The sequence below is a fragment of the Mesoplodon densirostris genome, chromosome 5, assembly GCF_025265405.1.
Source record: "Mesoplodon densirostris isolate mMesDen1 chromosome 5, mMesDen1 primary haplotype, whole genome shotgun sequence".
NCBI classification, from domain to species: Eukaryota; Metazoa; Chordata; class Mammalia; order Artiodactyla; family Ziphiidae; genus Mesoplodon; species Mesoplodon densirostris.
Window position 1 is genome coordinate 76,890,163 of NC_082665.1, and position 25,235 is coordinate 76,915,397.

The following is a 25,235-nucleotide window of genomic DNA, read 5'->3' on the forward strand; positions in this document are numbered from 1 at the left end:
GTCCTGCAATCAAATCCTGCTAGGCTTCAAAGTCTGATTCTCTAGGAATTTGTCCTCCCATTGCCAGGTCCCCATATTGGGAAGCCTGATGTTGGACTCAGAACCTTCACTCCAGTGGGTGGACTTCTGTGGTGTAAGTGTTCTCCAGTTTGTGAGTCACCCACCCAGCAGTTAAGCGATTTGGTTTTCTTGTGATGATGCCCCTCCTACTGTCTCATTGTGGCTTCTCCTTTGTCTTTGGATGTGCGGTATCTTTTTTTTTGTGTGTGTGGTACACAGGCCTCTCACTGTTGTGGCCTCTCCTGTTGCGGAGCATGGGCTCTGGACGCGCAGGTTCAGCGGCCATGGCTCACAGGCCCAGCCGCTCTGCGGCATGTGGGTTCTTCCCAGACCAGGGCACGAACCCGCATCCCCTGCATTGGCAGGTGGACTCTCAACCACTGCACCACCAGGGACGCCCAAGGATGTGGAGTATCTTTTTGGTGAATTCCAGTGTCTTCCTGCCAATGATTGTTCAGCAGTTAGTTGTGATTCTGGTGTTCTCGCAAGAGGGAGTAAGATCACATCTTTCCACTCTGCCATCTTGAACCAATCTCCATCTGTAGCCATCTTGACTGGCACCAAGAGCTCTCCTGTAGATTCAGAAGGGCACGTGGTCCTTACAGAGGGAGGGTTCCTGAGATGCATATCATCTCCTCCAAAATGCCTTCCCTGACCCCTCCTTCTGACTTAGAACCTTCTTCTGTGGTTTTACAGTATCCTGTCCTCATCTCTAATATAACAAAGATATGTCATTTGTTGGTGCGTTTGCCTGTCTTTCCTATTTCCCCCTTCTCTGCCTAGTACCTCACCTCCCTACACACACTAAATTATAAGCTCCTGGGAAAACAGGTACCCGCCTTTTCATCTGTATATCTTTAGCCTTTAACACAGTGTCTGGCACATAGTAGCTGCCCAAAAAATGGTGAATGAATGAATTAATGGTTTGGGTGGTGGTAGATTAATGTTGGTCAAACAAAAGCCTCTGAAGAAAATGGTCAGAATGTTTTTTGGGGGGAATTTTTTAAAGTTACCAGCATTCTAAAGGATCCTGTTTGATTTAATTTGGGGAAAATTGCTGCAATTGCAATGTGTTCAGAGAACCAAAGGTACGAAGAAGACACTGTCCTCAAGGATGGACCTTTGCTATATTCCAGGGAATATGGCATGGAAATTAAGGTGAGGGTTATGATGAGGACTAGTGCTTCTATTTCAAATTTTAGTTTACAAATTGTTTTCAAATATGTTATTCACTGGAAAGACATCTGGATTAGACATCAGAGAATTTGGGTTTCCAAAAAGTGGCCTAACCTTTCTGAGCTTTAGCCTCTTCATTTGCAAAATGGAAATGATACATATATGCCCATCTCAAAGGGTTGTTGAGAGGATCAAATGAGATAAGATATGTTATGGCTATTTTAAAACTTACAGGCATAGCTGCTGGTGTGGGAAAGTGAGTCTGGGGATCTATTATAAATGATTCCACAAAATAAGTGACTGAATAGGTCAGTAAGATGAAGTTTTTACTGCCTCTGAGCTAAGAGCAAGTAGAGCAAGACTTTAAAAGCAATAGTATCATGAATAAATTTTGTGAAGTTCGCCCTCAGTTTTCTTATCCTTAAAATTAGAGAGTCCTACTGGAATGATCCCCAAATTACTATTGAACTAAGATATTAATATGTCAGTGACATGCTTGAGACAAGGCATGGTGAATAAGTTCCCATTTAATGAATCTAAGAATACCAGCACTCCTCAGAACAGTGCTTAGACCCTATAAATCTACATCACATGAGTGCAGCGTGAGTATCTGAAGCACATTGTCCTCTGGCTCGTGTTATAGCTGAGCTTGTTGAAAGCATTTCTAGCCCTTATTATCCCTAGTGGGCCTGTACCAATTGGCCAAAGCCTCATAGAGAGTGGCAGAGCTAATTATTTATAGATGCAGCTCATCAAAGACTTTGCACCTTCGTTTGTCAACACAAATGAAGGGCTGATCTGCTGACTCCCATTCTTCCTTTCTCTTTTATGTACTGTCTGTTCCTTAATTCCTTGCATTTTGATGTGCCTTCAGTTCTAATGAATTCAAAGCTATGAGGATTTTAACTTCCTAATCCATCAGTTGGGAGTGATCAGGAGGGAGAGGAGAGAAATACTAACCCAATTCTTCAGCTAATCTGTCGCTAGGGGATTTCCATAGGAGTTTATTTTGGTTAGGCTATTTTTGTTAACAGGAATTTTGATGGCCTTTAGTTTGGGTGAGTTAAGTAAGAACTCACCTGAAAAAAAGGAAGAAGATATGGGGGTTTTGCTACGGCCTCAGGATTCTGGGAACTGCTAAACCACCAGGTCTCACAGAGCTTACTAAGTAGTTCGACTCAATAAATCATACAGAATTCAGAGCAGCACAAGTGACTGGGTCATCTGGTCAACCTCCTAAGCAACAGGAGTTTACAAATATCTATTCTCATGCTCTATCATTGTGGCAACTTGGCTAGTCTCCCTGTGTCCTTCAACTACTCTTCCCAAAACCAGCTGCTTCATTCTTTCTCTCTGTCTCAAGTTCTGATTGGTCTAATTAGTTCCTGTTGTCCATGATGAACAAAACTTCCACACCAGGTCATCTCATAGACTCCTGGCCAACCTACAGGTGGGCTGTCCTTAGACAAAGTGCCCACTTCAGGGGAGCACAGGCAAAAGTCACCATTGTGGCAGCTTGTGTGGAGAGAAACCCTCAGAAGAGGGATGTGCGAGGAGCAGATGTTCTGAAGCCCAGCCTCCAGTAACACATTCAAAGTCAGTGCCATAATGGGCTGAGATGCCTATCTGAACCAGATATTCTTTCCTACAAGTAACTGTGGTATATTAAAAGAAAATCCAACTTAAAAAGCACAAAGGTTTTAAGAACTCCTTTATGCACCATTTCATTATTTTTATTCCATGCACCTCTGCTATTCTTTGGTTAAAGATCATTCAATTAGTGAAGTTCCTAATGTACTAAATAAACTTATCAAAATACAGTTGTCATATAACTTCTAAGTATCATCTGTTGGACAGAGTGAAGCACACATGTTCAAGGTTGTGTTTGATTTAACTAGTGGTATGGCTGTGGTGTTATTTTCTGTGATTATCTATTGCAGAATTGAGTGCATTAGATATATTTCAGGTGACCTGGGCTTTTGTGGTGAACTGGAGACCTAAACACTATTTACAACTTTGTTGTTCTGAGTTCTCAACATCCAGTTAACAGTAAGAACTTCCAGAGTTATAGTCATTTATAAATTGGAAATTAATGCAGAAATCTTATATCACCTGAAACCAAGCATCTTTGAAACAGCCACCTTCAGCAGACATTTTTAAAATCTCTGATCATCACAGCCATCTTATGGCATTTGATTCTCTCCATGTCTTGGGAAATGGTGTAAATATGAGGGAAGGTAACTGTATATTTATCTAAGACAGTGGTTCTCAAACTGTGATCACAGAACTAGCATATCAGCATCACCAGAGGACTTGTTAGAAGTACAAATCCTCACGCCTTACCCCAAATCTCCTGAATCAGAAAGTTTGCTGATGGGGCCCAGAAATCTGTATTTTAACAAGCCTTCCAAAAGAATCTTGTGTATACTAAAGTTTAAGAATGCTGAACTAAGACTTTTGTGAGCTTCAGAAGACCCCAGGAAGACTCTACTTCCATAAGAACAATGCAGTATCCCCATCACTTGGTTAGGAACAAGAGCGTGTATTATTTCTCTAAGTATTTCTGACTGGGGTCAGATCTGGGAGGAAGCCCAGACTAAGGATGAATGTCATCAATGTACATTTGTTCTCTTTCTCTATTCTCTGTCCTTCCCTTCTGCTCCAGCAGGCTGTCCCTCACCATGTCTTAGTTCCTTCTGTTTCCTACATAGTATTTCCTCCTCCTTCCTCTTTGTTAACCTAAACTCCATGTTTCCTTCCAGTTCTGCTTCAAAAGGGACTTCTTCCAAGAATTTTCCATGTTTTCTCTCAGCTGCATTCATCAAGCATTTATTGAACACCTACTTTTTCCCTGGCACAAGTTACAAAGACAAATAAGACTCTGTCCCTGTTCTCCCGTGCAGTGAGGACACACAACAGATGATGCTCCTTTTTTGCTTTCACTCAAACCTTTCTCTACAGTTCCTAATAAATTGCCAGACAACTTTGCTCTGGTTTTAGGTTACTTCCAATATATGTTTATCTTCCCTACTAGATGGCAAGCTCCTTGAGGGCAGTGACCACATTTTTAAACTCATTTTGTATATTGCGTGTTTCCTGGCAGCCTGCAGAGGATGTTGGGGGAATGTTGTTGGGTTGAATGAATGAGGTAATGGTTGAAACAGTAGTATAGATGTGCACAGAATGGATTCAGTACCTTCATGGTAAGCCTCTCTGTCTTTTCTTCCTCTGCCCTTTGAGTCACTCTTACCCACTTACCTGGGTTATGAAACCAATAAAATCACAAAGACAACTTGCTTGAAAAAAAAGTGGATTCATGTTTCTCCATGCTGGGCCAGGGGAATCACAACAAATGCCAGGCCAGCCACCAGGTCAAATGCCAATTAAAAGTTTAAAAATAAATCTTAAATCTGTACCTTAATTCTACACCCTGCTTTTGGTTGGGATGATGTTTGGGTTTTGAAGAAAAATTTTGTAGAATCCTGACTTAGGACCAAAAAGACCAATAGTTTTCCCTTAATTAGTGGAATTACAAAGAACCTGCCAAATGAATGATTTGTACATGACCAGAGAGACACAGAGGAGAATGATGGTCTGTGTAGTAGCTGTTATATGTCCACGTCTTTCAGCTGAATTAGATTACATGCCAAGCTGAATCCTCCAAGAGCAGTTGCCTGCAGGTTGCTTACAAACTCTCTTTTGATCCACATGTCAAGTCAGTACTTAGGTTTATAGAGCACATACCTGCTTGCCAAGGTAACTGTTGGCAATATGAAAAATAAGATATTACAAAGTCCATGTTTGCCAATTTGTTCAGCTCTTCATAGATCAAAGCTCCAGAGAGCATCTTAAAGGTTAAGCTTCTCAGCTGCATAGCACAGGGAGATCAGCTAGGTGCTTTGTGGCCACCTAGAGGAGTGGGATAGGGAGGGTGGAAGGGAGACACAAGAGGGAGGGGATATGGGGATATATATGTATATGTATATGTATAGCTGATTCACTTTGTTATACAGCAGAAACTAACACAACATTGTAAAGCAATTGTACTCCAATAAAGATCTTTAAAAGAAAATTTAAGCTTCTAAGTAAGGACAGAAGGAGAAGAAGACAAGTTTCCTGTGGCTCTCTTAGAAACTCATACCAGGGAAATCATCATCATCATGGGATGTTGGGGCTTGAGTCATCAGGAAACTTTCAGATTTGCTACCTGAATATGTGGCTTTAGTGACATAAAATTAGAAGGACTCGTCATGGAAAACACATGACTTTGTGAATAGGAGAGGTGGGAAGAAAACGGATGGGATGGTAATTTCTGTGAATGAAATAATTTTTTGCTGCCTAATTATGATTCTTGACAGTCTTGGCAAGGTGGCAAAAATGAAAGCTACCGTTTTAAGTAAAATAGAGCACTCAGGATCACTAAAGTTGCCAGTAGGAGGAAGAATCTCAGAGTAAGAAAAGGCAGCTGAACTATGGGACCTAGGCTTCCTAGGAGTGTTTATTAATTAGCAGTCTCAAGGTAACCCGCTTCCCACTTAACTCTGACCCAAACATGGGCATATGGTTCTCCTCTGAGTGCTGTGAGGTCTAGCTATGACAAAGCCAAATTACTCAAACCAAATGTTGCTAACAGACAGGTAAGAGCAAATAGAAAGTAAACCCAGGGAGTAGTCTTAAGTGAAAATATGTGTTTTATAAGATAATGCTCACCTTCAGGGCTTATATCCCTTCCCTTCCCCAATGGGTAAGGCAATGACATTCAGGTAGTTCTTTTCCTCCTAGCACTCACCCTACAAACATGCATCCTGACTCATCAGACTTGAGACTGACAGTAGGAAACAGGTTTTAATCTTATATTCCAACTCTGAACAATAAGTAATGACTGCCTGGGATGCTGGATTGAGGAGGAGTCTAAGTGAGGAAAGTATGATTGACTGGTGATGTCTGCAATGGACAAGGATAAGAGGATGGACAGGAAGTAGTGGGGAAATGACTATGCCTGTGCCAGGTATTTGGCATCCTGGTCTAGACCTAAGAAAGAGATACCAAGACAGAGGTACAGAATTCTCTCTTTCTCTACCCTAAGGAACTTACTCTTCCTCTATGATTAATACTTGAAATAATGCCTCCCCATTTCAGGGAAGACCCCACCTAAGAACAACATCCAATTTCTACAGGCAGCCGTGTTAGACTCTCGCATATTAGCCTCAGTATTCACACAGAAGAAACTCATGCTGATGGGGGAGGCATATCTTTCCATCAGCCATTTTTCTCTCTGGAATGAATCTCCATAACAGTCTCAGTCTTCCTTTTGGCCACACGGGACCTGGAGTTTCTGAAGTTACAAGTAGCTGTCACAGGCAAAAGGCTAACCCTGTGGGGTGACAGTAAACTTTACAAAACAGTCCCTGCATGAGAGGGAAAATCTGACTGTGCCTCATCTCTGCTTGCTTGTGGTGAAGTCATCCCTGATCGGCTCAAAGAGGAAGACAAGTTACAAAATAGCTGTAGTGAGGGGAAACCTGAAGAAGAGGGGAAATTGATTGCTTTAAAGGCAAGTGGCAGTAGGAAAACTTAGTGAAAGCAGGGACTAGGCAAAGGAAAAAATCATGAGTCTGGAGGGACCTAAAAAGAGGAAGCCATTCTAGATAAAGAGGAACTGACAGATTCTTCATACTGGTCACCCTCCCAAAGATCAAGCTAGATGGCAAGATGAGACTGAATATCAAGGTACAGCCACCAACTTTAAATCTGGATCTGAGAATAAAGTCCCCATCAGTGGTGGGCCTCACACCAGCCCAGAGCAACAGTCTAGACAGGGTAGCACTGAAACATCACAAGTCAACCTTCTCATCCCACATGTAGCCTGGTGACAAGTGTTTACACAATATGATTGATCACCCTGCAGTTTGCTTTGTCAGTCAGTCATGTAGTTAATTACATGTTACTCTTGGGCACTATTATAAATAATGGTATGGCAAACAGTGCTAGGTTTAATGGTCCTTAGTGTTCAGCTATTAAATTGATGACACAGCTACATCAGTATTGATGAACAGGGATCTTCTCCATCAAAGATAATTTATATCCCTTAGCATAATGGGCTATTCTGCTCCCATTTTTGCCAAGGCATCATTCATACTGATACAGGCAATGAATACATCAATAAAGGAGGAACAAACATATTTTGTTTTGTAGTTTTTTTTTAAATCCCCTGATAAATGCTGATCATAAGGAAACAGGGATTTTTGTATCGCTGACACAGAGCTTAAGGAAAATGTGAGCTCACCATAAAACTTGCCAAAACAGAAAAATAAGATGGATTCAGGAGAAAGAATTTGCATCCAAGCACAGCTTCTCCAGAATGTACTGTCCACCTGCCTAGGGCATCCTTCTTTTCCACTCACTCTACAAATACACAGCCAAGTTCCTTGACCAAGTAAGCTGTGTATTATATACTGTGTATTATGCCCTAATCTTGGAAATTATTCACAATACACATTAGCAGGACCTGGAGTAGGGGAAGGCAAAAGGAGTATTGGCACAAAATTTAAGGAAGCTGTCACTCTCAGCTTTATGCAAGTGGCAACCCTGTGCTTGTGGTGCCCTAAGAACAAATGCCTCCTTAAATTTTGTGCCCTTGATGGCTGGTTGGCCTCACGTTGGCATTTCAAAGTCTGCAATAGAGAAAACTGTTTAACTTCTATTATCTCAGCGTAACCCAAGCTTATTTGAGAATTCAGCCCTTTTTTATTTTTTATTAATACCCTATTAACCTCCCATAAACCTGGTGCTCTATGAAATGAACTTTTAAAATGCTTTGCTACCATATGGATTTTGATTTCTGCCCTTTAAAATGATAACCTTGATGTGGAGAATGCAATTTAGATGGAAACTTGGGTCCATTTATCATAAACCACCATTGAAAATGCATTGACTATTATGAAAGCCAGAAAAAAAATTTTAATTTTTTTTCCACTACTTTTGCTGCCTTTTAAAATAGTTATTGATGAGTCCGTTACTAGGAGGGCCTTCCTATCAGTGAATGGATGGGTTTACACCCACCCATCCATGGGTAAAGAAGATCTGTGTCATCTCCCCAGAGACAAATAAAGCTATTGCTCTGTACAGTGATAAAAATGGAATGAGAAGAAAGGTGCAATTACTTGGGTAATAAGTCTGATAAGCTAGGTCAGTGCCCCTGCTTTATACTTTCAAAATCTCAGCTCTCTGCTTGTCCATCTTGCAAATGTGTGTCTGACTCCATCCGGATGTAAAGAATAAGGTATCTTCCTGGATGACTCATAACCAAGCCCTCCTATCTCGCACGAAAGTGTTTGACTCAAAAGTCTGTCTATGATAATTATTGCTTAGAAGAGGAGAAATGATTCTTTCTGACAAGGAGAGTTTCACCAGTAGCAATTTTAGGGTAATAACTTAGTACTATTGTTGGGTTTTCTTGTTTCATGTAGGAACTGTGTAGACTCTTCCTCACACTCACTAAGTAAGCAGCATAGCTCAGGGAGGTATAGATTGACCAGGAAGGGCTGGTTCTATGTAGAAAGGCTAAGTGACAGAGGGACCCCATCACAAGGAACTAAATGAAATTAATAAAAAGTATTGGACTACTGGAAGCTTGGTTTCAAGTGTGGCTGGGGTAAATCTACACAAGACTTCAGTCAGAAGCCAGTTCCTGGATGAAGACTCAGGATCCAGACCAAGGTCAGAAGTGATGTCAGCCCACAAGAGACATGGGTGAGAGGGTCCCAAGGAGTAGCCAGGCCCTGAAGAGCATGAGCATGCAAGGTCCCCTCGTGCCCAAAGGATAAGCTGGATGCCCCAGCAAGCCAAAGAAACATTGTAAACACGGGAACAGAGCAGGGACCAGTCAGTGGTGGTAATGAGGCAGGAGGATCCAGAACAATGTTTGTGACTGGAATGCTTCAGTTATTTTATACTGTCTATTGATAGAGGGTTAGTCCAGTTTAAACTCCCAGAATTGGCTTGGGCGTGGCAGCAACAAATCTGTTTTCCATAAATCATTTCATGAGATTGGTTAGGAATGGCTCGTTTCTCCATGCTTTTAGGATCTGTTTTGTTCCCTTGTTTTAAAACCTCCAAGTCTTGAACACCTATGATGGTTCCATGGGCAATAATTAAACAAGAGAAGCAAGTAAATGAGCTTATGTCAGAAACACACTGTAATCAAGCTGCCTGGCTGCACCGGGGCTCCCTCCTGGCTGCCCCGAGCACCACGTTGCCAGTTTGTGGTTTTCAGACTGATTAAGCCATACGAATCAAGTCATCTGTTCTTTTCTGGTCTTCAAGCACCTTTTCCTCCTCAGGGACCAATGGAGGTTGCCTCCAGGCACCAAAGTACAGCAATCAATAAACCGTGAGCAGCATGGCTCATTTAGGAATAAAGACACAGGCATTCTTCTAGAAGAAACAGTGATTACCTGTCATGAGTCTGGAGATTCACGGTGTTTATTAGAGGTCAAGAATGTGGGATTCAACATTTGACATGACCAAATACTAAACTATCCCTTGGGCCTCAAGCCTATTCTTCCTGTGATTCCTACCCAGGTGAATGGTACACTGACTGCATCACCCAAGCCAGAAGCTTGTGGGTAACATCATGAAATTTTATTGTGTATATGATTTATACTTCAACAGTTGATTAAATGAAAAAAAAACATATTATTAGGCATATAGGAACAAACGTTCAATAAACTTCAGTTTGCCTTTTACAATAAAAAGTCCCCATCATTTAGAAAAAAAAAAAAAAAAAGATGTAAGGAGCAGAGTGAGGTAAATGGCGCTGACCCAAGTCTGCAAGGGGAACTCGTGCTTCGAGATGCTTCTCCCACTGAGCACCTGGTTTGAGTTTCAGGATTAGAAGGAGCCCCATCAGTCTGGACATAGGGTGCTGATGATGAAGGTGGTGCACCCCCAGGATGAGCACAGAGCACCCACCCCTCACTGCCGCTGGACTGCATGTCCCAGATGCTCAGTGTTTCCTCTTGAGGTGGAGTCAGTGAGTGAGGGCAGGCCAGGCAGGGAAAACAGGTGGTGGATGACTATGCACAGACTCAGGTAGGGGTCTGCACCTGGAGTTAAGGCAAGCTGTTGTACCCAATGTTTAGTATGGATTTGAAAATAAAGACTGATGGTAGAGCCTACATTTCACTTGGTCTTGCTCCATCAACTAAAGCAGGACCTCTGACCTCCCCTCCACTTTAAAGTTCACTTTTCAATTATTTCTTTGAAAATATCAAGCAGGTTCTTGCACATGCTCACCCACATGTCATTTCAGCTACCTCTGGCATGGGCCATGCTCCCATCCTCTTCCTGTGCATCGCCTCCCGTTTCTGCCTCCCCTGAAGTTCACTGAGGGCCCTTCCCCACTCTCATTGTATCAGAAGCTCATGTGAAGTATTAACCCCCAGGCCAAGGGGAGTCACCTTCCACAGATACGAAAGATTTCAGCACCATTTTCTCTCCATTGCTGCTGCTGCCTTGGTACATGTGTGCTTGAGTGTATGGATGTCAAGGCTGCGCCCTCTAAGAGGCTGCCAGACATGCCTGCTGCTGCTGCTGCTGCTGCTACCGCTGCCGTCCTTCTGCCCTCAGCCCCCAGCAACACCTCCCCTGCATGAAGAAACACTGAGCCTTCAGGATGCTCAAATCTGGGCCTCTTAGTGCATCTAACCCCTCTGTTCTCCTGACCTGCATAAGACCCTGCTATTTTGTGAAAACTTTTCTTTCAAGCTACTTTTCTACTTACAGCTCCCTCCCCAGAACTCAGACATGAATCCATAGGGGTTAGACCTGTGGAAAATTCTGAGCGACTGTCACCAGACTCTACTCAGCGTTGCCCCACTCCTCTAAGATGCGGTTCTTTGTTCTTGGGCCCATCTTGTTGCCCCACTCTCTCCTCACCTTAGGTTCAGTCCCCAGAAGATACTCAGGCTCTCATACCGACAGACGTCTGCTAGTCCTGCCCACCAGCCCAGCAAAGATGACTGCCAGAGATGCACATGGCTGAGGCCCCAGCCCTGCCCACCATTTCTGGAGCTGTACCCAGCTTCATCCCTGCTCTACTGTGAAGATTTCTGTCTTCGCTCCCTGTGGCATCCTGCTCTGCCAAACCTCAGAGGTCCAAATCAGAGTGTTCATGTTACAAATCGGGGAGCTACTTTAAATTCCCATCCAACTAGCTGAGTTGATGTTCGAAGGTTATTGCCAAGTCTGCAGTGAGTAAAAGCAATCAAGTGATGAGAAAATAATCAAAGGGACGTGGACCCTCTTCCCATGGACACACACAAGCACCAGAATAGAAAATATACATTTAATACTTTTTTTTAGATGTTTACAGTCCTGTGTAAACCATTAAACCAATTTGTGTTAAGGGTTGTCATTAAATTTTAACAAAAAAGAAGCCATTCCGAGTACTAAATTATGAATGAAATTGTCCCAAATCCCTAATCATAGCCATCCTGAAATATAATTTTATGTATTTGCCTAAAACTCCTTAAAATGATAGAAATCAGATTGCCTGATTTCCCAAAAGCTGCAGTTAGGAGACTGGTCTAGACTAAGTGATGTGAGGACACAGTTTGGTTCCTATGTTACTTATTCTGTTAGCATTTAATTTTGATGGTCTCAATTTAAAATTCCACCTTTAAATGAGCTCAGTAAGGCCCCACCTAGATTAATCATTCTGGGCAGTCTTAGAGTGCTTATTATCAAAAAGAACATTAAAGATGTATATAAGTATATTCTTCCCTGAGAGAGGTCAGATATCCATGATTTAGTTGGTTAGTTAAAAAAAAGGAAAAGAAAAAAGCCCTACCACTGAAAAGGCACATGGCATGAGTATGTTATGAAGCTATGTGGTATAATGAAAAGGGTCCTGAGTATGGAGAAATAAATCCAGGTCCACAGCCTAATTCAACTCTTGCTATCTCTGTGCTTGGGAATAAGCCACCTTCAGTTGCTCTATTGAATTTTAAGATCACCATCTATGAAAATGGACCTGCCATCTCATGGTGCTCTTGTGAGAATCACCATGAGAAGATGAACAACTGACTTTCAGTTGTCCAAGGGGTATAAATATATCTAGTGAAAGAAAACAAAGGAAATTGTCTTTTTGTCTTGTTTATGGTTTCCTTTGCTGTGCAATAGCCTTTAAGCTTAATTAAGTCCCATTTGTTTATTTGCTTTTATTTTTGTTACTCTAGGAGGTGGGTCAAAAAAGATCTCACGTTTTATGTCAAAGAATGTTCTGCCTATATTTCTTCTAAGAGTTTTATAGTGTCTGGCCTGACATTCAGGTCTTTAATCCATTTTGAGTTTATTTTTTGTGTGTAGTGTTAGGGAGTGTTCTAATTTCATTCTTTTACATGTAGCTGAACAGGTTTCCCAGCACCACTTATTGAAGAGGCTATTTTTCTCCATTGTATAGTCTTGCCTCCTTTGTCATAGATTAGGTGACCATAGAAAAGACAACCCTCATAATGGGAGAAAATATTTGCAAATGAAGCAACTGACAAAGAATTAATCTCCAAAATATACAAACAGCTCATGCAGCTCCCTATCAAAAAACAAACAACCCAATCAAAAAATGGGTAGAAGGCCTAAATACACATTTCTCCAAAGAAGACATACAGATGGCCAACAAACACATGAAAAGATTAAACAACATCACTAATTGTTAGAGAAATGCAAATCACTATCATTATCTCCTTTAACAGGGAGAGTAGTGAATAGAAATACAACATCATTAATTATTAGAGAAATGCAAATCAAAACTACAATGAGGTATCACCTCACACCAGTCAAAATGGCCATCATTAAAAAATCTACAAACAATAAATGCTGGAGAGGGTGTAGAGAAAAGGGAGTCCTCTTGCACTGTTGGTGGGAATGTAAATTGATACAGCCACTATGGAGAACAGTATGGAGGTTCCTTAAAAAACTAAAAATACAACTACCATATGACCCAACAATCTCCCTACTGGGCATATACCCAGAGAAAACCATAATTCAAAAAGACACATGCATCCCAATGTTCATTGCAGCACTATTTACAATAGCCAGGACATAGAAGCAACCTAAATGTCCATCAACAGAGGAATGGATAAAGAGGATATGGTACATATACACAATGGAATATTACTCAACCGTAAAAAGGAATGAAATTGGGTCATTTGTAGAGACACGGATGGACCTAGAGACTGTCATACAGGGTGAAGTAAGTCAGAAAGAGAAAAACAAATATCATATATTAACACATATATGTGGAATCTAGAAAAATGGTATAGGTGATCTTATTGGCAAAGCAGAAATAGATACACAGACATAGAAAACAAATGTATGGACACCAAGGAGGGAAGGGGTGGGTGGGATGAATTGGGATATTGGGATTGACATATATACATTATTGATACTATGTATAAAATAAATAACTAATTAGAACCTATGTATAACTCAGGGAACTCTACTCAATGCTCTGTGATGATCTAAATGGGAAGGAAATCCAAAAAAAGAGGAGATACATGTATATGTATAGCTGATTCACTTTGCTGTACAGTAGAAACTAACACAACATTGTAAAGCAACTATACTCCAATAGAAATTAATTTAAAAAAAGAAAATAAAGGGAGTAGTGTTATATTAATCAGTTATTGATAAATAATTAAGAATTTTATGACTTTAATATAATTATCTCAGACTTTGGAACAGAAAGTTGAAAAAGGAATAAAGATGAAATGTCATGTAACTAGGGAATTCTGGATCTGAAAGGACCTCAGAGAACACACTCCAGCTCCCATTCCCCAGACACCCATTTCATAGAGAAGGAAACTGAAACACAGAGATACTGAGAAGACACCCTAAGGTCTCACAGTGCTATCTGCAGAGCGAGGACAGAACTTGGCCTGCTGCTTCCCAGGCCCTGGCCCCTGTGTCTACAAAAATTAAACTGTGTCCACAATCCCATGCAGACAATCCTTTGCCTGTGCCTATGTCTACCACCACCAAACATATTACTGAGTTTGATCATCTCCTTTAATAAAAATTAACCAGTTGATTGCAGTACCTTCCCTTTGCAGTGTGGAAACAGGGCCAATCTGAGGACTGCCATCCACTCAACTCAAGGAGAAAGACCTTTTTCATGAACTCATCACAGATTTGTCTGAGTTCTTACTTGTGCCCAAGAACTGTGCTAAACCCGATAGAAAGCTGAGTACTCAGAAGTTTCCTTCAAGTAGTTGATAGAGACCAGTGGTGACCACATAGCTGGAGACACGTTAAAGCAGATGTAAACAGATTGCAATGGAAACTTTGGGGGTGGTGTTACACCCCCAAACCAAGGTGTAACCTTGGTTACCAAGGAGCCAAGAGAAAGTGGACAGTGAACCCTACTTCACCTGGACAAATGACAGGTTACAATGTTAAAACATATATAAAAATTTAAAAGTCAAGGGAAGAACAGATTTCCTTTAAACATGAGAATTCTGCAGTGATGAGCTGCAGTTATGTAATTTTATAACCACAGTTTTATAACCACAGCTCACCCTGGCCTTCCAGGACCTGGATCACATTCAGATCCCGAGAACTCTGATGTTAAAGCCAATTGTACTTTAAAACCCAAAATATTCCATAATAGCAGGAGATCATTCACTTCTCTGTGTCTCAGTTTCCTCATCTGTAAAGTGGAGATGACAATAATAGTGTCCCACTGATGGGGTTGCTGTGAAGATTAACTATCAGAGCATGTCAAGGGCTTAGAACAACGCCCGGGACAAAGTAAATGTTCAATAAACTTTGGCATATCAGTATGAGAAGACCGATTGTCACTGAAAACTCACTTCTTAATATGAAGGTATGAATGCCAAGGGAGAAGATGAGGGAAGGTGCGTCAGCCAGGGTTAACCAGAGAAACAGAACCAGTGGAAGATAGACATTAAGAGATTTATTGCAAGGAATTGGCTTATGCTAGTGTGCGGGCTTGCTGGACAAGTCTGAAATCCCTAGAGCATACCCTCAGGAAAGGCAGGCTGGAACTCTCAGGCTAACTGAAGTTAAGTTATGGTCCAAAGGCAAAATTTCTCCTTCCTCAGGGAAGCCTCATTCTGCTCTTAAGGCTTTCAGTGGATTGTATCAGACCTACCCAGATTATTAAGGAAATCTCCTTTACTTTGAGATTTCTTAACAGCTTTATTTAATTGATTACATAAAGAACTGTACGTATTTAATGCATATAATTTGATGAGTTTGGACATATGCAAACTCATATGCATATGAGTTTGCACCTGTGAAACTGTCACCAGAATCAAGGTAACAGACAGATCCCACATGTCCCAACATTTTCTTATGTCCTTTTGACTTGTTTTGTGATAAAAACACATAACTTGAGATCTACACTCTTAACAAGTTTTGAAGTGCACAACACCATATTACAAACTATAGGCACAATGTTGTACAGCAGGTCTCTAGAACTTACACATCTTGCATGACTGAAACCTTACACCCATTGAACAAAAAGACCCCAATGGCCCCACCCCTCAGCAACCTCTATTATATTCTCTGCCTCTATGAGTTTGACTGTTATAGATGCCTCATATAAGTGGAATCAGGCACTAGTTGTCCGTCAGTGACTGGCTTATTTCAGTTAGCATAATGTCCATCCAAGTCACAAATGGCAAGATTTTCTTCTTTAAGGCTCAATAATATTCTATTGTATGTATATACCACATGTTTTTTAGTCATACACTTGGGTTATTTTCATATCTTGGCTATCGTGAATAATGCTGCTGAGGTTAACATGGGAATGAAGATATCTCTTCGATATCCTGACTTCAGTTCTTTGGATGTATACTCAAAAATGAGATTGCTGGATCATATAGTAGTTCTATTTTTAATTTTTTGAGAAACCACTATACTGTTTTCCATAGCTGCTGCACTGTTTTATATTCCCACCAACGGTTACAAGGGCTCCAATTTCTCCATATCTTTGCCAACAATTTTTATCTTTTGTGGGTTTTTTTAATAATTGTCATCCTAATAGATATGAGGTGATATCTCATTGTCATTTTGATTTGCATTTCCTGATAATTAATGATGTTGAGTATCTTTTCATATACCTGTTTGCCATTTGTATATCTTTTTTGGAGAGACATCTGTTCAAGTCCTTTTACCATTTTTTAATCAGGTTATTGGGGGTTTTTTTTGCTATTGAGTTGTAAGAGTTCCTTATACATTTTGGAAATTAATCCCTTATCAGATATACAGTTTGCAAATATTTTCTCCCATTCTGTAGGATGCCTTTTCATTTTATTGATGGTTTCCTTTGCTGTGCAGCAGATTTTTATAGCTCCTGTAGGAGTTTGATATAGTCCCACTTGTCTATTTTTGCTTTTGTTGCTTGTGCTTTTAGTATCATATCCAAGAAATCATTGCCAAGATGAATGTCAAGAATATTTTCCTCTGTGTTTTTTTTTCTAACAGTTTTACAGTTTCAAGTCTTATGTTTAAGTCTTCCATCCATTTTGAGTTGATTTTTGTGTATGGTGTAAGGTAGGGATCCAGTTTCATTTTTTTGCTTGTGGATATTCAATTTTCCCAACATCATTTGTTGAAGAGACTCCCTTTTCCCCATGATGTATTCTTGGCACCCTTGTCAAGTATCAATTGACCATATATGTATGGTTATTTCTGGGCTATCTATTCTGTTCCATTGGCCTATAGATCTGTCTTTATGGGAGTACCATGATGTTTTAATTCCTATGGCTTTGTAATATATTTTGAAGTGATGTCTTCAGCTTTGTTCTTTTTCTCAAGATTGCTTTAGCAATTCTGTGTTGACAAAATTCAACACTTTTTCATGATAAAAATGCTCAACAAACTAGGAATTACCTCAACATAATAAAGGCCATATATGACAAGTCCACAGCTAATATATTACTCAATGGTAAAACTGTTAAAGCTTTTTCTCTAAGATTAAGAATAAGACAAGAATGCCCTCTCTTGCCACTTCTTTTCAACATAGTGCTGAAAGTCCTAGTCAGAGCAATTAGACAAGAAAAAGTAATAAAATCCATCTTTGTCACTTTCTAGATGTCTAGTCAAGTCACTTGACCTCTCTAAGCCTGTGACTGATACCTATGAATGGCAATAATAATACTGTCATTTCAGGGTTATCATACAGGATTAGAGACCATAAACACAAATGGCCTGGGTTCATAAGAGATGATCATTTAGGACAAGCTCCAAAATTTAACTTCTTTTAGTTCAAAGATTACCTATTGTTAACTGTGTGGTGTTGGAAAACTTACTTCACCTCTCTGTGTCTCAGTTTCCTCATTTGTAAAATGAGCATAATGAAAAATTGTTCTGGGTATTAAGTGAATTTACATATGTAAAGTGTTCAGAACAGTTTCTGGTACATAGTAAGCACTATATATGTTGTAATTATTATAATTTGCTGTTTTGTGGTTGGCAGAGGGAATTAAGTAGGCAGGAAACCTGGACTTTCGTCTGCACTGGGTGAACTTGCAGGAGTCACTTCCTTTCTCTTCCATTAATTTCCTTCTCTGTAAAATGAGGGAGTTGACAAGACCATCTGTCGAGCTCAGACATTTTAAGATGATATACCTAAACTACACTGTGAGCTGTGGGAATGTGGAAGGCCTCCTGACTTGTAGACGGTTTTGAGCTGCCGCTCTGTCACCAATCTGTCAAAGTTTCCTTATTGATTCACACCAAGAACCTGCCTCGGTCTCAGCTTTTCTTCAGGGCAGTTGATCTGTTTACTTTTCACCATGACATGTTCCCCTGTCAGCTGTATCAGAGCTATCATAAGCCAGCTTCATGGCAGGGAGAGAAAGACCGTGGTTTTATTTTTCTGCCTCACTGTGTCTTCTTTCCTCTGGGACCCTTCTGAGAAAGGTCCAAACAGAATTCTGCAACTGCCATGATGAGAAATGCCACCGATTTAAGAAGCAGGGCCCGTGTAAACAGCGGTGCCTGCCCCCCAGGAGGCCAGGCCTGGAGCCCTGTTGGGCCTGACTCATCATCCAGCCCAGGGGGATTCTGCCCCAGAGAGAACAAACGTCCTGAGTGTTATGGTGGCAGGTGGAAGGAGGGCAGTAACTAACCGAAGCATGACGGGAAATCTAAGAGAAGGCAGAGATGACAGATAGGTGGTTTTGCTTGAGATTTGGTGACAAACCAAAGTACTACATACATTCCCTCTAGCTTTTCCTATATTCTAATGAAGAGATTAAAAGAAACACAAGGGGGTGTTGAAAAGACTGTTTTGGCCCCTTTGCCTTTTTATCTGCTTCCCCCCAAGATAGAAGACTGAGTATCTAAGTGTCAGACTCAGATGTCCCAGGGCTGTGTTCACTACTGGGCACAGTTAAGAGCCTGAGAGGCAAGGTCCCAGAAACACACTTCCTTCTCTTTCTGTGCCCAGGCCGGGCAAGCTTTCTTTTGCTTCTGGCTCCAGGTAATGACTGTGTGAGTGTCAGGGTCAGTAAGGAGAGGCTGGCAAATAGAGAGAAAAACCCCTGTTGTGAGTAACTGAGATCAGTAGACAAGTGTTTGACAGTGTGATGTTCACAGTGCACATCCTGAGTGATGTTTCCCACTGGGTGGATGTTGATACAATCCACTGTGACAGAAAATAAATGAGTAGGAATAAGTTTGGGGGGGGTGGATTATGTTTCATTTGGGGCATATTTCATTTTAGGTCTGTGTGGTATCCCACAGGTCAGAAAATAGATTTACAAACCAGGTTTTCCAGGCCAGACTGGCCAGTGGGGTCTTCATCCCAAGAAAGAACTAGGCTGCCCCTTGAACCCCAATATTCTAGGGAAAACCTCTGAGTAAATGTCTCCTTGCTGCCTCGATCTTATCTGACTTCTGGGGTTCCTGGCTGCAGATCCCTGGTTTTAGATGTAGAAGTGATATCTGAAGTGCTTGAAACCTTAGTCTAACCTCCACCCTAGAAAAAAATGGGGACTCCCTCTTCATCTAAAGATGTGTGACCAAGCAGAGGGATGGCTACTGATTTAATCTGCATCACACTGCAAAGTGTTACTTGCAAGCCCAGAAGTTAGCCTTAGTGGTGTTAGATGGAGCCCTCTTGTTGGAAGGTCGCATCTTACGTGTGATGGACACCTGCTTTTTACCAGTGTAACTCACCTCTCACTGTTCTTTGCCGATTTTTCCTGTGGGTACAATTAAAGATCTCACTTTTTGCTCTCTTACTTGTTTTTCTTAGCATCGCTCTTTTGCCTTCAGAAAAAAAGAAAAGAAAATGTGATTCATATGGTCAAATCATTAAACATAAGCTGCCACTGTGGAAGCTACAGGCATGGACTCAGGCACCTGATTCCAGCTGTAAACCACAGAGGCTCTCTGTTGCGGGAAAAACAGCACTGGAATTAGAGTCAGGATACCTGCCTTCAAATCCCAGGTTTTTCATTCACTGGATGATCCCTTTGTCAAGTGACTTATCTCCTTTTGGTCTTACTGGCCTTACCCGAAAAATGGGCAAATTATTAGTCACTGCTGCATCACAGGGCTGCTTGAAGATTATGACAAAAAGTCTAAGTAAAACCAATATAAACCAGAGGGATACCTCTTCCCACATGCTGTCATCCTAGAATTTTGATCCAGACCAACTGTCGTTCATCAAGTCTTCCTCATAAAGTTTGCATTGCCTTCAGCTGCTGTGGATGAACTCTTAAGTTTAAAAAAAAATACTTATTTTCTCTTGCAGTGCATAGTATGGGACTGGGACTCCAATGGCAAACATGACTTCATTGGAGAATTTACCTCAACATTCAAGGAGATGAGAGGAGTAATGGAAGGAAAACAGGTACGTGGTAAGCCCTTCATGGCAGTTCCCCCAGACTCGCCTCTCACAATGCCTCCTTAGCACCCAGCTATACACCGAGCAGCTAGAGGTGAGACATTAATACATGATTAAACGTGGCCAGGAGGGAGCATGGTGGGAACTGAAATCTGGGTTCTACTGCCAACCCAGCTCATAGCAATTGGTTGTGACTTTGGACAGGACCCTGCTCCAAGGCGGTACAGTTTCTCCACTGGCAAAATGGAGAAGTCAGATGAGAAAGTTTCTAATTTCCTTTAGCTGTGTAGCCTTGGACAAGTGACTTAATCTCTGTGTGCCTCAGCTTTCTCACCTAAAAAAAAAAAATGAAGGTGATAATGGTACCTACCCAGTAGCATTCAGTGAAGATTAAATGAGATAATTCATGATACGCACTTGGCAGGGTGTCTGGAACTTCCAAAATATGTGCTGGTGTTATTATCATGTTACAGTATTCTTTCTAGATCTACATTTCCATGACCTTGTGGCATTAATTACACATTTAATGCTTTGGGCAAATTATTTGATTACTCCAAATTTTTATTTTGGGCACCAGATTTTCATCTAGTCTCACCATTTCACTCTTACACTCTTGATACCAAGACATAAACCCAAACACTACCACATACCACAGGGGTACATAATGGATTTCATTGCATCACACAGAAGCCTACACCTCCTCTGTGTATCTCTCAGACACCCATACTCTGATGGATACATACATACATCTATTGGTCAGTTGCTGTCGTCTGGACCCTGATCGTGTAACTTCTTCTCTGATCTGTTCAGGATTCACCCTCCCAGTGTCAGCTGCAGAACCTGAATCTCTTTGGCTGAGGGATTTCTGTGGCTGCTGGAGCCTGCTCTACCCACGCCTACTGCAGGCTGGACATGTCGGGGGATTCATACACATTTCAGGGACCAGCCCTCAACAAACTGCTAGTGGGAGATGGGATATAAATACCCCAGCTCTCTTGCCCTTCAGGCGGCAAAACTCTGAGGCATGCTCTGTGAAGTTGCCCAGAGTTCCCCAGCAGGAAGCAGCCCTGGTTGCCCATAGGGTTACCTGAATGGATCACGTACCCCTTTTTGGCTGCTTCCCTATTTCAATTCCCCACTCTTTTATTGTTCCTTCCTGGTATTACCTCTCAGATGAATTACTTGGACTTAAATCCTTGCCTCGGCTTTAGCTTCTGGAGGAAGTCAAACCAAGCTACCTGCCATCCTTACTCTGGGAGCCACTGTCCCCATAGAACAAAAAGGAGTGACAGCAGAGAAAGACTTTTTCCCCTAAAGACCCTGTGCCTGGCCTGCTCAGAAGTGCTGTTTGGGGAAGATTGTCCCAACTCACTGTTCAAGTTTCTCCTTTCACATGAAGTCAAGATGTAACCAGACTGGATGGAAATAAACTAATATTCTTTAGAACCAGAGGCTTAATCTGAATCAGACCATTTGTTGAATACCTCTCTTTGGCCTGAAAAGTCAAGGGCAGCTTTCTGCATAGCTCCCACAACCTGCTATATACACTGTTACATACCCAGCATTTGAGGAAACTTGTCAGACACACAGAGACCTTCACCCACGAGCAGGCTTGCAGAGTTTCAGGGGTACAATGAAAACGAACACTAAACTATAAATAAAGTCACTACCCAAATAACTAGGAATTTATCCAGAGACGTTGTTGCTTCTTTGAAAGTACAAGACCAGGCTCTGTTGAGCTAATAAATCAATGACAGTTATCCATACCACCCAGTAGAGTTCTAAAGAGTTTTACGAAGTTTTGCCTTGTTCTGCTTTACAAATAGAAATAGCCAAACCAGTAAACATGGGAAACACTTCATCTTTAGAATCCTAGGAGGATATTATAGCATACATCACAATTGAAGCATGCTGAAGTCTGATGCTTTCAAACAAACAGAAGTGAATCTTGAAGTCCCTCTGAGGAAATGGATGATATGTTACTGTACTTCTCTGTATCACTGAGACACCAGAAAGGTTTTGGTACAACGACTCAGTCCCTATTCTGGCACGTTTGCACCCAGGGAACTGTTCTATTATTTATTGACTCCACTAACATTTACTGAGGAGCACCTGCTAAGTGTCAGGCTCTAGGTGTGACATGAGTGTGCATCAGAGTAAAATATAAATATGAATCAAGTAAACAAAATATGTAATTATACATTGTGGCAAATGCTATAAAAAAACTGAAACAGTTTAGTTATAAAGGTATAACATAGAAGAGATCAGCTGAAAAGGTGACATTTAACTTGAGGGCCCTTAAAGATGAAGTGAAGCCAACCATGTAACAAGCAAGGGAACAGTATTTCAGGCTGAGGGAACAACATTGCAAAGTACTGAGTCAGGAAAGACCTTGGTGTGATTAAGGATCTGGAAAGAGACCAGTGTATCTGGATCAGAGAAGGTGAGGGAGCCATGCATGAGATGTGGTTAAGGACAGAGGCCGAGGCCAGGAAAAGCAGATTCTGATAGCTCGGAGAAAAGAGTTTCAGTTTTCCTATAAATGTGCTGAGAGCACACTGAATCCACAGTCTCCAATTTAGTAGCTACTGGCTACATACACCTATTTCAGTTTCAATTTTAGTAAGTTTAAGTTACATTAAGTTAAAATTTCAATTCCTCCACCTCTTTCTCTCTCTCTCTCTCTCTCTCTCTCTCTCTCTCTCTCTCTCTCTCTCACACACACACACACACACACACACACACACACACACGCCCCAAGTGCTCGTGTGGCTAGTGTCTTCCACATTTGATCGGTGCAGACATGAAATGTTCCCATCATTGTAGAAAGTTCTATTGGGCAGTGCTGCAAAGGGGTCTAGGCTGGAGAATGACATTAATTTTTTAAAGATTACTCTGGCTACTGTGTAGATAATCAATTACAGAGAGAGACAAGAGAGTGAGGCAGGGAGATCTGTTAGGAGGCTACTACCATAGGCAGGACAGGAGGTTGGCAATCTGGGCTGAGTTCCCCTGGGAAACTTCTCTCTGTTCCAAATGAGACTCACTCTTGCACTTGTGCCTACACATCTGAGGTAGCTGAGATGTTTCTCCACGTGCTCTTTCATCCTCCAGGACACAAGCTTAAGCTAATACATGGTGAAAATGTCCCAGCAGCAAGAGGAGGGCAAGCCCCAGTGCACAGGGGCTTGTCAAGTCTCTGCTCATATCACTTTTGCTAACGTCCCATCAGTCAAAACAAGTCACCTGACTAAGCTCAGAGTCATTGTGCACTGGGAGGAATGGGTCATTGGCACCAATGCTCTATCAGTCTACCCACTCACATCTGCCTCAGAAATTGCTTCATTTTCAGATACTTCCAATTGTCAGAGAGTGAAAATTTGTCTTTTGAGTAGAAATCCAAGGATCTACTCCCATAGGATAGTGGGCAGGAGCATTCCATGACTTTTGGATGTTTGACTTTGTCAGTGGTCAAGATGCAGTTGGCTTTGTCCCCTGAAACCTTCTGTAGGCTGGAAGGGTTGAGATCTGTTCACCCTTTAGCTCCCAGCTACCTCCTCATTTCTGATTCTACCCCTCACAGAAGCCTCTCTGGCAATCTAATGTGCCACCGTTGTGACTGTGTCAATCCATTATTTTAGTTCTCTGTGAAGTTAAGCAAACTTATCATCATCCCCACCAGCTTCCTGTAGCCAGTATTCAATGTCCCTCAGTTTTCCTACCTCTTAAGTCAATTCCCAGACACTAAGACTCAGCATTTGGGTTACTCAGCTGTGTGTCCCCAGATCTCTCCTTCCCTCTGCTGCTTAATTTGATCCCATTAATAGCAAGCATGTATAAGTGTCAGGCACTGTTCTAAATGTATTACAGGGGTTAATCATTCAATCCTCACAGTAACCCTATGAGATAACTGCAATTATAAGCTCCATTTTACAGAGGAGACATGCAAGGGATAGAGGAATCAAGTAATTTGCCTAAAATCACACAGCTGGAAAATGGAGGAGCTGGGATTCAAACCAGGCAGAGTAATGTCAGAGTCTCCCACTGCACCACTCCTCCTTACTGCCCCTCCAGATGTGAGGGGATCAGCTAGAGACCATGGGTCAGCCCTCAAGTCCATCTGCAACAGTGCCCAGGGGCCTCGTCGCAAATGACTCCACTTCTTCCTGAGCTGGCAATCATGCTATAACCTTTCTTGTTTCAGGTGCAGTGGGAGTGCATCAACCCCAAGTACAAAGCCAAGAAGAAGAATTATAAGAACTCGGGCATTGTGATTTTGAATCAGTGCAAGGTATATACATAGTCCTTGTCTTCCAGGGGTATGAAGCTAAGGCTGTCTGGGAGGAAGGTTGTGTGGACAGAAGGAGAGAGTGTCAAAGAGATATGATCTTTTTTAAACAAAAATCAGAAAGTCAAGGTATTAATGGACATACATTGTAAGCATGGATTGTCTTGGAGCTGTGGTAGGCCAATGTCACCATCCCCTCCACAAGGACAGTCCTGCCCCCAAAGATAGGAGAGTTCTGGTCTGCCCAGGGCAGCACCAGAAGGAGGTCCCCAGAGCGGGTCACCAACATTTCTAAAGCACCTACTCTGTGCCTATCCCAGAGTTTGGTGCTTTATATGTGGCACCTCCCCCATGCCGAGAGGGTACCATGAAAATAAGACAGTGGGGGAAGGTTAAAGGGCCTAAAAATTCCTCCCAGAGGGGCTCTAACTTCGCAGAAAATCCCATCTGGGAATAATTTTGCCACTGGTTGAGTACTTACTATGTGAAAATAACTATAATGCGTTCTGTTTACTCTTACCACAACCCTGAGATTTCTACTTTCAAATGAGATTGTGTAACCAGTTCGTCACACACATGGTAAGTTTAAGAGCTGAGATTTTAGTCTCCGTCTGTCTGACTCCATAACATAAGACTTATGTGCCATCCAGTTTCTCTCTATATATATCAGGTTCCTTCACTCAGAGTTGGCCTTTCCTGGCTGCCAGGAGCTGCAGGAGCTCATCCTTACATAACAAGAGAGTAAAGGAAAAGACTGATGGGTCTGGCTTAGGTCACATGCCCACCCCTTGAAACAATCACTGGAACTAGGAGATAAGGCTTATGATT

At 41.7% G+C, this 25,235-nt stretch overlaps 1 protein-coding gene across 1 annotated transcript in view; it reads left to right on the forward strand.

The window, feature by feature from the left end:
* The window catches only part of CPNE4 (copine 4), a 606,100-nt gene that overhangs the window by 542,199 nt on the left and 38,666 nt on the right, over positions 1-25,235 (forward strand). The window contains exons 8-9 of the mRNA XM_060099960.1: positions 20,027-20,125; positions 24,324-24,410. Of these exons, the coding sequence (XP_059955943.1) occupies positions 20,027-20,125; positions 24,324-24,410 (186 nt within the window). The remainder of the gene's footprint in view (positions 1-20,026; positions 20,126-24,323; positions 24,411-25,235) is intronic.